This window comes from Dipodomys merriami, unplaced genomic scaffold (genome assembly GCF_024711535.1).
Source record: "Dipodomys merriami isolate MVZ:Mamm:240054 unplaced genomic scaffold, mDipMer1.0.p SCAF_33, whole genome shotgun sequence".
NCBI classification, from domain to species: domain Eukaryota; kingdom Metazoa; phylum Chordata; class Mammalia; order Rodentia; family Heteromyidae; genus Dipodomys; species Dipodomys merriami.
This window is the reverse complement of record NW_027204826.1, coordinates 6,674,624-6,688,500: the sequence shown is the minus strand read 5'-3', so window position 1 is coordinate 6,688,500 and position 13,877 is coordinate 6,674,624. Positions and strand designations below refer to the sequence as shown.

The 13,877-nt window shown below is 42.8% G+C and overlaps 1 protein-coding gene across 4 annotated transcripts in view; it reads left to right on the top strand.

Moving 5' to 3' along the window:
* The window catches only part of Herc2 (HECT and RLD domain containing E3 ubiquitin protein ligase 2), a 152,250-nt gene that overhangs the window by 118,365 nt on the left and 20,008 nt on the right, over positions 1 to 13,877 (top strand). For 3 of the 4 annotated variants that reach the window (XM_070043051.1, XM_070043050.1, XM_070043049.1), the window contains exons 71-79: positions 2,641 to 2,748; positions 4,186 to 4,317; positions 5,224 to 5,382; positions 5,469 to 5,587; positions 6,147 to 6,272; positions 6,951 to 7,106; positions 7,480 to 7,595; positions 8,229 to 8,427; positions 12,377 to 12,591. In XM_070043051.1, the coding sequence (XP_069899152.1) occupies positions 2,641 to 2,748; positions 4,186 to 4,317; positions 5,224 to 5,382; positions 5,469 to 5,587; positions 6,147 to 6,272; positions 6,951 to 7,106; positions 7,480 to 7,595; positions 8,229 to 8,427; positions 12,377 to 12,591 (1,330 nt within the window). The remainder of the gene's footprint in view (positions 1 to 2,640; positions 2,749 to 4,185; positions 4,318 to 5,223; positions 5,383 to 5,468; positions 5,588 to 6,146; positions 6,273 to 6,950; positions 7,107 to 7,479; positions 7,596 to 8,228; positions 8,428 to 12,376; positions 12,592 to 13,877) is intronic. The other variant, XM_070043052.1, reaches the window with a different exon arrangement.

Below are 13,877 nucleotides of genomic sequence, written 5' to 3'. Positions count from 1 at the left end.
GATCTGTGTCTTTTCAATCTGAAAGGTTGCTTTTCTGGGTACTAAATCTTTGAATCATGCATTCTTCCTCTGTGAAAATATGATCATGGTAATTAATTTCTTTCCCCTTACAAGTAGTGTGCTTTTTTTTTTCTCCCAGTAATATCAGAATGTATTTTCGTGTTGGTTATTTGAAGTGCTCAGATCAGGCTTTAATTTGACTCCATACCTTTTCTTCAGGACATTTTTGTGAATTACAGTTTATATTGTTTGGTTACCTTGCTTAGTTCTCATTCTTAGTGAAACTTGGTGATTATTTGTGGTAGATCCCTTTTAGGTTTAAGGTTGGCTACTTCCTTTCTCAGATGTTATTTTTCTTCTTAAAAAATCTTTCCTTTTGTCTGTTGTGCATATTGGATTCTCCAATTTTTGTGGTTAAGTCTTCATTTTGGAATTGTAATTATTTCCTGAGTTTTCATGTTTCCTCTCCTGTTATTAAGTTGGGTTTTTCTATCTCATATCATTTTTCTACTTTCTTTCCACTTGTTTTGAGATGATAGACGGCAGTTTGATTGTGTTTTGATATACTTGGCCTGCTTTTATTACTTAGTACGCTGGTCCTGTTTTCATTTTGTTTTGCTTGGTACTATTTGCTACTTAAATAATTTGGCATCTCATTTAACTTTAAGACCTTTATCTTCTTTATTTTCCCCTGTGATTAATTTTCTAAAAGTTCACAACTTTTAAAATGAGGTAGAGTTCAGAAAACATTATTTTTTAAAAAATTTAAGTTGTTATTCTTTCATGATAGAAATTTTTTTAAAGGCATTTTTACCCATTAGTCACCTAAGACAAAAATTGATATCCCTCCTCCCCTTTTCTATTTCTCTCACTTCCAATCTACTCAGCCAGCAAGCTCTGTCCCTTCCCCCACCTTTCAAAATATACTCGAAATTCAGTGATTTCTTACCAACACAGGTCATCTGGGCCAGCCTGTCGTGGTATTATGTGGTTTATTATACCAGCACTGTGTTCTGTCTTGTTTCCACTCCCCTCCCTTCACAGAAAAAAAAAAAAAACAGACAAAGCCCCCTACACAGACACAGCCTGACCTCTGCATCCACCCCATTAGTGATTTCTTTCAACCTTAAAATGGGATCTGAACTCTTGCATCAAGTCAGCCCTCCTTCTTCCTTCCCTCCCATGCCTCCTGCCTGGCATTACCCTATGGCCCTCTGCTAGTCCTTAAAGATATTTGAGCCTGAAGGAAAACACTTACTCGTCTATTCAGAATATTTCTGACCCCAAATATGTGGCTTTTCCTGACAAGCAACAATTCTCTATGTGTCTGTGGATACCAAGTATCCCACAATTCAGTTCAGTTCCGACCACCTAGAGAAGCTCAAAGTTAAGTGCTCCATCGCACATGATACCTCCTATTCCATACATCAATCCAACACCCTGGGTCTCTAGATGACCCTTGACTTCCATTTAACATGACTACAAATCAGAGGTTCCCATAAACCATTTGTCTTAGTCAGCTTTCTGTCATTAAAACAAAAGACTTGAGATTACCAATTTGTAAAGAGAGCTTCCTTTTGCCTACAGCTTTAGAGATTCCAGTGCAAGACTGATTGGCCCCTTGGCTTTAGCACATAGGGTGGTGGTGTATGGCAAGCAAAATTATGTAGCTCAGAAAACAAAGACATGGGGGAAGGAGCTGGAGTCACACAATCACTTTCAGGAACAGCCCCAGACCCCCTTTAGCTAACATCTACCACAAGGACCCATCTGCCTCTTAAAAGTTTAGACCATCTCTCGCTGGGAAAGTGGCTCAGTGGTAGAGCGCTTGCCTTGCATGCCTGAGGTCCTGGGTTCGATTCCTCAGCACCACATAAGCAAAAAGAAAAAAGCTGGAAGTGGCGCTGTGGCTCAAGTGGAGCGCTAGCCTTGAGCTGAAGAGCTGAGGGACAGCGCCCAGGCCCAGAGTTTAGGTCCCACAACTAGACCCAAAAAAAAAAAAAAAAGTTTAGACCATCTCTCAATGGTGTCATCCTAGAGACCATAACACAGGATTTTGAGGAAGGCTCAAGATTTGAGCTACAGCACCTATCATCCTTACTTTTTTTTGGGGGGGGGGGAAGATAGGGGGGTAGGAAGAGGTTGTGCCTGTCTTGGGGCTTAAATTCCAGCTTTAGCTTAAGGCTAGTACGCTACCACCTGAGCCACAGCTCTACTTCCAGCTTTTTGGTGGTTAATTAGAGATAAGAGTCTCACAGACTTTCCTGCCTTGGCTGGCTTAGAACCTTGATCCTCAGATCTCAGCCTCCTGAGTAGCTAGGATGACAGCATGAGCCACAGCCACCCAACTTTGGTCCTCGTGTTTCACAAATGGCATACATTAGCTATCTGATGAGTGGAGTTGCAGAATGCACACTGAAGCGCATCGTGAAATAAATTGGCCATGTGAAGTGTTTCCTGACCCTTCAGCCCATAGGCATACTCTTCTGATGGGGGTCAGGCTTAGTTTCATGATTTAGAAGCCAGTTCTGTATTACTTCCTAAACATAGCTTTCATCTCACTGTTTCTACCCAGCACACTGTGACTTTCGCTTGCTTCCGGGGAATGGTCACTCTGTTTTCTGCTTGCTTGTCCTCCAGGTGCAGAAGGCCTCAGGGTGGAGTTTGACAGGCAGTGCTCCACAGAGAGGCGCCACGATCCTCTCACGGTCATGGACGGTGTCAATAGGATCGTGTCTGTGCGGTCAGGTGAGGAAGGGAGGTTGAGCGCTGCCTCTCAGATGGAACCATTAATATTGGTAGCACAGAATGCTGCTGCTTCATTCTGCACATGCTCTAAGGAAGGAGCCGTGACCTATTTAGCAGTGAAATGCAGTGGGTTTTATTTTCCTCTTCCCAGTACTTTATGACATTATCTGTGTGTGTGTGTGTGTGTGTGTGTGTGTGTGTGTGGCCTGAGAGCTGGTCCTTGTTGGGAGACGCCCAGCCTCCAAAGGTTTTTTTGTTTGTTTTCTTGCCTGTTTGTTTGGTTGTAGGGTTTCAGCTAGAAACTTGGCTCATGGAGTAGTCAGCTGGCTGGCTGGCAGGCAGAGAATGGGGTAGACAAGAGGTACCATGTGCAGTCCTGCTTATGCCCTGCTGATGCGCTCCATGTGGTCAAGTGGGGGCGCTAATGACCCCATCTTAGAGATGCTAAATGCTCTGGACGTGTCAGAAGTGTTGGTGTAGGAGTGTGCATGGGTATAGACTTTTAGGCTTTTTTTTTTTTTAATGAATTTTTCATCTCAAGCAGGGGGTGGCAAATTTTCCCTATAAAAGACCAGGTGGTAAACATCTGGGATGTTGAGGGGTGCATGTGGTCTCTACTCTAACCTCTTATACACACTGTATGGCGGAGAGTGTATGTGGCTGTGTCCCAGTAGAACTCTACTCACCAGGCATACCTGAAGTTGTTGGTGTAAAGCTTTGGCTTATATGGTACATTCACTGTGAAGATGGGTTTTTCAGGCACGGTGACCAGCATCTGTCAGCCTGTGTTGTTGTTAGATGTGCTAGGTCTCTTTGCTTCCAATGCAAGGCCCAACCAGCCATTGCTATGCTGCTGCCACAGCTCCTGTAGGACAAAGGGTCTCTGGCTATTCTGAGATGCTGTTATATACAGTGCTCCACTGTGGCAGCACAGTCCCGCCGCTCTATCTAGGCTGCTCTGCTTCTCCCTGCACAACAGCCTCTTCCTGGACATGCTGAACTACACATGTAGACCTTGTGAGAATGTTGGCTTTTTCTCCCATCACTTGATCACCTACAGTCCCCAAAAAGCCCCCGGAGCCCTTCCTGGGAGCTTGCTGCTGGCCCTTCCGGCCTCTCATGCTGCGTTCTTCCTTATATGTGTAATCATTCCACTTTGGGACTGGCCTCTGTCAAGGCAATGTCCACCAACCCTCAGTTTCCCCAGTACTTGGTTTGGTTGTTGAAGGAGCACCTGTAGAAGGATAGATGGATTCACACTCACTAAGCATAGTGTCCTTGTGGGCTTGAACTTGACAGAACTTGAGTTGGAAGAACCTGCTTATTTTCTCTGAGCTGTGGTCTGGGTGACTTTGCCTGCTTTTCTCTAAGGAGTCTTTTGGGGTTGGTTGGAGGATGGAATGAACTAAAGCCCAGGCTATGCTTTTTCTCCTCCAGGTCGAGAATGGTCAGACTGGTCCAGTGAGCTGCGTATCCCTGGAGATGAGCTAAAGTGGAAGTTCATCAGCGATGGGTCTGTGAACGGCTGGGGCTGGCGCTTCACAGTCTATCCCATCATGCCAGCCGCAGGTAAGGAAGAAGCTGCAGCCATTGAGCTGCAAAGACTGGTTACACTAGGCAGCGGAACCATGCACACTTTTCACTAGATAACTTAAGGACTGCCTAACCTGTGCCCGGAGCAAGCATTGCCACAGGCCCTTCTAGGGCAAGGCTCAGGCTACAGCAGCCCCTTGTCCCATCTAGCTGCTGGAAACCAACACTTACTTCACCCAGAGTGGAATCCCGTTTGTTGTGTTTGTAGTTTCTAGAGCTTCTGATTCGCAGTTAAAATGTCAGTGTAAGCCAGTGCCCATGGCTCACGCCTGTAATCCTAGCTACTCAGGAGACTCAGATCTGAGGATCACAGTTCAAAGCTAGCTTGGGTAAGAAAGTCTGTGAGACTCTTCTCTCCAATTAACCACCAGAAAACAAGAAGTAGCGCTGTAGGCTCAAGTGGTAGAACGCTAGCTTTGAGCTGAAGAGCTGAGGGACAATGCCCAAGCCCAGGGTTCAAGCCCCACGACCAACAACAACAACAACAAAATGTCAGAGTAGCCAGGTGCTGTAATCCTAACTACTCAGTAGGCTGAGAGCTGAGGATCTCGATTCGAAGCCAGCTAGGGCAAGAAAGGCCATGAGACCCTTTTTTCAAACTACTCAGAAAAGGCCAAAAGTGACACTGCTGCACAAGTGGTAGAATTGTAGCCTTGAGCAAAAGAATCACAGGAATAGTGCTCAGGCCCTGAGTTCAAGCCCCAGGACTGGCACACACACACAAATCAGTGTAAAGGTAGTGGCTCGTGTGGCAGACCGTGAGACGGTGGCACCCCTCACATTGCTGCACTCCAAGCAGATTTATTAAATATGTAGGTGTTTCTCCAGGGAGTGGTTTTTTCCCTTCAGATAGGAACACTGACTGACCATGCCCTTTCCCAGGCCCTAAGGACCTCCTCTCTGATCGCTGTGTCCTCTCCTGCCCATCCATGGACTTGGTGACGTGTCTCCTGGACTTCCGACTCAACCTCACTTCCAACCGAAGCATTGTCCCTCGCCTCGCAGCCTCCCTGGCCGCATGCGCGCAGCTGAGTGCCTTGGGTAAGGAGTGCCTTCGCGGTCACGTCTGTCGGATGGGCTGGAAGAATGTGGTCAGACTGCTGACAGTGCCTTTCTGCTTGTTTCAGCCGCCAGCCACAGGATGTGGGCTCTTCAGAGACTGAGGAGGCTGCTCACCACAGAATTTGGACAGTCAATTAACATAAACAGGCTGCTGGGAGAAAATGATGGGGAAACAAGAGCCTTGGTATGCAGGGTTGTAGTATAGTTGGTTTCTAGAAGTGCGACACTGTAGGAATAAAATGTTGCTTTAATTACTGTTAAGAAGAGTTAGAAAATTGTACCTGAGCATAAGGGGGCCTTGGTCCCTTCCGGACTTTTCCTTGTGTTGCTACATATATGAAGTTCAGGCTAGACTGGGCAGTCTGTGTATGGACCCTTATGAATATAGAAATGTATTGGTCTTGAAAGCAAGTCTGACTGGGCACATGCCCTGTATTGTGTTACACGCACAACAATTCCTGTTGATGCTGCCTATTTGCAGAGATGGTCAGGATCTGTACGCCAGAGAGGAACAGTTTGTAGGAATGGGTATACAGAAAGCAAGATGTTTCTAAGGTTTACCCACTCCCCTTATCCCACCTTTTCCTGTAGTGTACACATTCTTTTAGCCTTTCTCCGACTTGATAATGTCAGTGAGCAGTTTTTAGGGGGTGCAGCATAATGAAACTTTTGATGCACAGGAATGAAACCAACTTGGCTCCACTGTATCTCATACTCCTGCAATCTTGTTTACTGTTTTTAAGAGTTTTACAGGCAGTGCTCTTGCTGCTTTGGTGAAAGGCCTTCCCGAAGCTTTGCAGAGGCAGTTTGAATACGAAGATCCTATTGTGAGAGGTGGCAAACAACTGCTCCACAGCCCATTCTTCAAGGTAACGTTTGACTTATTTTAAAGTGACAGTAAGAGCAGGTTGACTGGAAGAGCCACTGAATGCTGTCATTGACCAGGTGCTGGGTTCTAGGACTCTTTGTTTGCCAGTCCTGGGGCTTGTACTCAGGCCCTGAGCTTTTTGTACTCAAGGTTAGCACTCTACCACTGGAACCACAGCATCCCTTCTAGCTTTTTCTGTTTATGTGGTACTGAGGAATAGAACCCATGGTTTCATGAATGCTAGGCAAGCACTCTACCACTAAGCCACACTCCCAGCCTCTTTGAGAGCAGTCATTAGGTATTGCTGAAGGTGAATGTGAAGGAAGAAAAAAAAAATCTCAAGAAATGGCTGGATGCATGAAACTATTCTACCTGGAGCCATTATATAAATCTTAGCATGCTTTAAGGTACATGGGTCTTTCTGTTTGTTGAGGCAGGGCATGGGTATTGGAGAGCTTGTTTGATCTGAGTCTGAGGTCCTGTGTATTAGGTACATCACTAGAAACTTTTAGGGCAGTAATGAGCTCCCAAGCAAGGATCTTCAGAAACCCTGTGGTGGTGGCCAGTAGTAGCACCTTCACCATCACTCAGCACACAGTGGGGGACAGTGGAATGGCAGCTGCATTCCTAAGCATCCTTGTGTTTCACTTCGTTTTGTGTTTAATTTTGGTGGCTGAAGGTACTGGTAGCCCTTGCGTGTGACCTGGAGCTAGACACTCTTCCTTGCTGCGCCGAGACACACAAGTGGGCATGGTTCCGACGATACTGCATGGCATCCCGTGTTGCTGTGGCTCTGGACAAAAGATCACCATTGCCCCGTCTGTTTCTTGATGAGGTATTCCATGTTCTTTTTTGCATTTGATTTTGGTATTGCAAAGATCTTACAGACTTTAGCTGTCGTGTGAAAGATATACCAATATAATGAAACAGAAATTTTTCTCTTGCTAAGAAATACCAGCAAGGAAGAGAAGCACAGAGGTGAATGTGAGTAATCTCACACTGAATTTGCATGAGTTCTGTTTTAGTAAAGATAAAGTGATGCCTTCCAGACAATTTCTTAGCATCTAGACTTGATGTCATTTACTAAATATAAAAATCATGTTGCTAATATTGATACTTTCCATGCAGGGATTCCTCTGGCCTTCTTACTGTAGAATTTAATGTTTTTAATTTTTAACAAGTGTTCAATTCATAATCTCATTGTCTAGGTGGCTAAGAAAATTCGTGAATTAATGGCAGACAGTGAAAACATGGATGTTCTTCATGAGAGCCATGACATTTTTAAGAGAGAGCAAGATGAACAACTTGTGCAGTGGATGAACAGGTTGGTAACATCAGAAAATAAGCAATAATTGCCAGGCGCTGGTGGCACACACCTGTAATCATACCTACTCAGGAGGCAAGATCTGAGGGTTGCTGTTCAAAGCCAGCTGGGCAGGAAGGTCCATGAGACTTTTATCTCCAATTAACAGTCAAAAAGCCAGAAGTGGAGCTGTGGCTCAAGTGGTAGAGCACTGTCTTGAGCACAAAACCTTAGAACAGCACTCAGGCCCTGAGTTCAAGGACTGCCACAAAAATAAAAAAAGCAAAGGAAAGAAAGGAATTTGAATTCACAGCTTCATGTTTGCTGGGCAGTTACTGTCTGGCTTAAGTCACATGCCCAGATCTTTTTCTTTTAGGTAACTTTTCAAATAAGGATCTTGGATTGTTGTGTCAGCCTAAACTATGACCTCTTAATTTACCCTTTCCAAGGTAGCTTGCATGACAGGGTGCATGCCACTATAACCATCTTTTATGGTGGAAGCAGAGTCTCAAACTTTTTGTCTGGGCTATCCTAGAACCTTCATCTTCCCAATCTCCACCTCCCAACTGGCTAGGATTACAGGTGTAAGTTCCTTCAGCTGTCTCCACATGAAATTCTTTCCAATGTCACATATTCTTCTGCTGTGTGTTGTAGGAGACCAGATGATTGGACTCTTTCTGCTGGTGGCAGTGGAACCATTTATGGATGGGGGCATAATCACAGGGGCCAGCTTGGGGGCATCGAGGGTGCAAAAGTTAAAGTTCCCACTCCATGCGAAGCCCTGGCCACCCTCAGACCCGTGCAGTTAATCGGAGGAGAGCAGACACTTTTTGCTGTGACAGCCGATGGCAAGGTAAGGTGCACTGTGTGTGTGTCATGCTGTCACTAAGACTGATAGGGTTATGACTAGGTGTGTTGTGTTGTTAGATTCTTGTACATGTAAGGATGTGTGCTTAAGCACTGTCTCAAGATTAATCATACTTACAGTATCGCTGGAAACAATTACAGTTCTAAGATTTCTCTATAAACTTTAGATACATACTATAACTCTTAAGTTTTATTTGAAATTACCCTTATTTGCAAATGCCTTAAAATTTTTATTTGACTGTCATCTATTAGATATATTCCTTTCTTTTTCTTTTTTGTCCGTGACTGCGATTTGAACTCGGTACCTGACACTTTAGCTCATTGGTTGGCACTCTACCAGCTGAGCCCTGCCTCTAATCCCCATTAGGTGTATTTTTTTCTCAGTTGCTGTTTAAATGCCATCTTCCAAAAATTAAATGCTGCTGCTGATGTATAAAAATAATTACTTTCATATTGACGTTGTGTGTAGTGATCTTCTTACAATATAGTTCAAGGTTTTTAAAAACATTTCATCTTTGTAGAGAGCCATAAGCTGTACATGGGGTGGTGGAAAGGGAGCTGGGCCTGCTCAGTGGAATTGGAGCAGAATTAGCAGGCAGGAATCGTGGTCCTGGAAATGACCTTGTCAGACCATGGAGGAAGCACTTACTAAGACTTAACCACACACCCTCTGTCTGATTAAGAAAGTTCTCTTTTATTTCTGCTCAGGAATTGATGTCTGACATTTGTTTTTTGAAATATTTCTGAACAGATGCTTTCTCCCTTAGTGAGTTAATGTAGCGCATTCCACTCATGGGTTTTCTTATATTAAGCAAGCTTGTTTTCTCTGGTAAACACTTCTTGATCAGGATGATTTATCTATCGTGGTTTGCAGTTGGCCCAGGGATTTGGGGAGTTCCATGCTCATGAGGACATACTTTTCATGCAGTGCTCTGTCTTACATGAGCCTTGTCTGTTTTGGTACTGCAGTAGCTATCTCTTTAACTTAAAACAATCCACATTTGTCATCCAGTTTCTGAGGTGTTATTCTTTTCCTGGATAGTTCTGTGATTTGTCTTGTGTGTGGGGATGTATTTAAAATTATTTTTACCTTTTGCTAAGGTCAGAGATGGCAGACATTTTCTATAAAAGACACAAAAGTGGTTTGGGCTTTGTGCAACTATGAAAGAGGTCCTAACATTGTAAAGAGCAGGTGTGGATGTGTTCATTTACAAAACCTGGTAATAAGCAGTTGCCTTGGAGGCCTGGCACCACAAAAACATAAAAAGGACCTGTGATAAGCCCAATTTAGCATAAGGCCGTAATTGTCAGGGCTAGGCAGGATGATGCATGCCTATAATCTCAGCTACTGGCAAAGTAGAAACAGAGAGATTATGGTTCCAGGTCAGTCCAGACAAATAATTAGTGGCACCCTATCAAAATCAATCTAAATTGGTGACTTTACACTATAATCTCAGCTACTCAGGAGGCAGAGGTAAGAGGATGAAAGTGGCACAAGTTCCTGAGATCAAAACCCAGTACAGGGGGAGGGAGGGCAATCCAGTTAATAATTATATTTCTGCTTGTATTTTATTGTTCTGCCTTTTGATTTTCATTGTCACTAATGCGTCAGTAAATATCAACAGTCAGATTAAGGTGGCTTTATGGCTGCTTATGAGATCTTCCTTTGGTGGTTTAGTTTTATTATGATTTATTTAGATATCTCTTCATTAGAGTCTCTTCATTTGAGCCACCCCTTTTTATTATTTCTTTACTTGTTTATTTATTTTTTGCCAGGAATTAAAGCCTTCAAAGAAGTGAGAGCTATTGGTCTTTTAAAGAATTCTGAAAATTTTTCAGCCTAATTTTTTTCTACATATTGTTTCTCCCATATTCTCTGGAAAAATAGCATCTGAAATGGTGTCTTTCTGTTTCTGAACCCTGCTTTCATGTTTTGTCTTCTTGTGTTTCTCTGCCATAGCTAGATCATTTCTTCAGCTTCCAACTCTCCAATTTCCCTTTCACTGATATAATCCGCTGTTTGATACATCAGTTTAGAATTTCAGTAATTTTTAAGTATCTGAACATCCTATTCTCACAATATCATCTTTCCCTCTATATAATATAAAATTGTAGGGTTGGGAAGGTGGCTCAGTGGTAGAGTGCTTGCCTTGCATGCATGAGGCCCTGGGTTCCATTCCTCAGCACCACATAAATAGAAGAAGCCAAATGGTAGAGCGTTAGCCTTGAGCTAAAGAGCTGAGGGACAGCGCCCAGGCCCAGAGTTCAAGCCCCATGAAATACAAATTATATATATAATTGTAAAGAAATGAGCTAATCATTTTCCATAGCACTTATGTAGAAATCTATATAGAAACTATTCGAGGCCTAATTTGAAGTCTCGTCCATTGAGAATTTATAAACTTGAACATTGCTAACCTCAGCCATCATAAAATTACTTTGCACCTGAGGATTTCAATCTATTGCTAACATAAATATAGAATAAAATCCAACTTAAAAGGTTGATTTCGCCAGTGGCTCACACCTATAATCCTAGCTACTGAGGAGGATGAGATCTGAGAATCACCGTTCAAAGCCAGTCCAGGCAGGAATGTCCATGACACTCTTAACTCCAATAAACCACCAGAAAAGTGGAAGTGGCATTGTGGCTTAAGTGGTGGAGCGCTTGCCTTGAGCTGAAGAGCTGAAGGACCACATCCAGGACCAGAGTTCAAGCCCCACACACCCCCCCCCCAAAAAAAAAGGTTGATTTTTATGGTTAAGAAATCCCAGGTGATATTCTTCCCCTCCTTCAGTACTAAGAAAGACACTTTCTTTTTGTTCTCTTTTTAGGCAGATCGAGGGAGGAGCCCTATGTAGCCTTTCCTTCCTAACCTCTGAGCCTCTAGTCTCCAGTCTCCACAGCATGTGCAAAACCTTCCCAGGAGAATCCTCCTTAGGGCCTATACATCTACCTGAGTTGTTGTTTCATTTCCTGGTTTAACCCTTGCCTCTTCCATACTGTGGTGTCACTGCACAAACACATTGCAAAAGTGTTTAAAATAGCATTTCAATTCTACAAGAGGGATATTTGCTGTGTGTTTGGAAATGATGTCTGATCTTTGTTTTCTTCAAATTAATGACAACCATGTTTTGTGTCCTCAAACAATTATACACTTAGAATGAAAAGATTAGTACTTTGTACTACTTCTTGCTCCCTAGCTAAAATATTTAAATATGTGTATAGTTTTCCTGTGGCGTGTTTAAGTCATATTGTCAGCTTTTATGTAAAATTGGTAACTGAATCGTTTTTGCTTGTCTGTTCATCTCAGTATTAATTGTTTTGGTATTCTAGACAAAAAGAAATACTTGTAGGGATAAAACTTTAGTTTCAATATAGAGTTGGTGAATATGGGATTTATAATAATTTCATGCTCTTATTTTTTAGAGCTTTGATTGTGTGTGTGTGTGTTGCCTTCTGATCAATATAAAGAAATACCTGAGATAATTAACTCATACGGAGAAAGTCTTATTTAAATCCTAGTCCTATGGTTCCTCATCCACAATTACATACATAGATTACTTGGGGCCTCTTGTGGAGATGCCTCATGGCCATAATGTGGTAAAACAAACTTCACACCACATAAGCCAAGAAGTGAGAGACATGCCACTAATAACCCAGAGGTCACTGCCCAATTACCCCTCCCTTCCCAAAGTTCCATCACCTCCCAACATGCCATCTAGGGACCAAGCCTTTTACATGGGCATTTGGAAGCCACTCATGCAAACAATAGTATGTGAAATCTTAAACTTTCCTGTGGTTTTTTTTAATTCTTTCATTTCTCTATGGTAAAAAATAAAATTAAATTAAAAAGTCTAGAGTACTCAGTTGTTTTATTAAGTGCAGGAATATTTGGGTGAGAATCTGACGTCACTATTCCTTTTTCTCATCGCAGTTGTATGCCACGGGCTATGGTGCTGGTGGCAGACTAGGGATTGGAGGGACCGAGTCGGTATCCACCCCAACGCTGCTGGAATCCATTCAGCACGTGTTCATTAAGAAAGTGGCTGTGAACTCGGGAGGAAAGCACTGCCTTGCCCTCTCTTCCGAGGGAGAGGTTTATTCGTGGGGCGAAGCAGAAGATGGGAAGCTGGGACATGGCAACAGAAGGTAGTGTGTGAAAGCAGTACTCCAGCATTGTTTTCCTTTGTTTTAGTGTTAAGACATTGTATTGCCACTTTGGTTTGCAGCCATGTTAACAATAGTCTGCTTACATTAAATAATACTCATTACTCGTTTGCCAGAAATGAGTTCAGTGTCACGGTGTAGGTTTATATATATGATTTCTATATTTGGAGCTAAAATCCAAGTCTGCGGTTTTGATTTTTAAGTACATCACCTCTTCTGTCATTCTGGCCCATATCATCTACTAAGTCACATTTGGGTAGCACTCATGATACTAAAAGAGGAAAGAACAGGAGTGAGGAGGAAGCACACATAAGTGAAAACGCTTTTTAAACCAAGGAACCAGTTTGTTTTAGGCAAGTACCAGCCTGACTGGAGTAATAGGGGCCTTCCTTATGCTAGAAATAACTTCAAAATCACCAGGAAAAAATACATAGGAGTCAAGAGCCCTGAAGACATTACCATAGGATAGCAAAGTAGTGTTCCATGAATTTGCCAATCAACTATCTGCAGACGATTGTCAGGCAGTTGCACAATAAGGAGAAATCCAGGCATGTCCTGGAAAACTTGGGTAGTGTAAAGAACTCAAAGTCCGGGAGGTGAAGGTATGAGAGTTTGCAGAATGCAAGAGAGGCATGAGCTGCACAAGGAGAGCAGCTTAGTCCTGCAGTACCAATGTGACAGTCACTTGTGTATTAGGCCAAGTGACAAACCACCCAAATGATTATAAGGAACAGTCACTACAACTTACTAGGGAGGAGATGGAGCTCCCAGAGAGCTCATAAATCACAGGACATGGAGGAGACTACCAAAATAGTGCCCAATGGTAAAGAAAAAAATTCATCATACTGTAGTTGTTGTTTTGATCCTACTAATCACCTGAAAATGGGAAATGATTAGGCAGTTTATAAATAACATAGTTCAGAAGCCAAAGCTAAAGAATATTTTTGTGAACACAAATCAAGCCCCTGTAAAAGGTAAACTTCACAATGACCTGTATCCACTTGAAAATTTAAGGTATACAAAAGAGCAGGAAAATATAACCCAGATGAGGATAAAAACCAATTCGTGCAGGGTTGGGGATTTAGCTCAGTGAAAGAGCATTTGCCTCACAAGTGCAAGGCCCTGAGTTTAGTCCTCTGCTCTTAAATAAAAATGAAACTAACCCAGAAATGGCACAGGTATAGGATTGCCAGCTGAAACTTTACTGAAAGAATTATTTTAACCACTTGTTATATCCTCAAGAAGATGGAAAGAAATGTGATGAACAT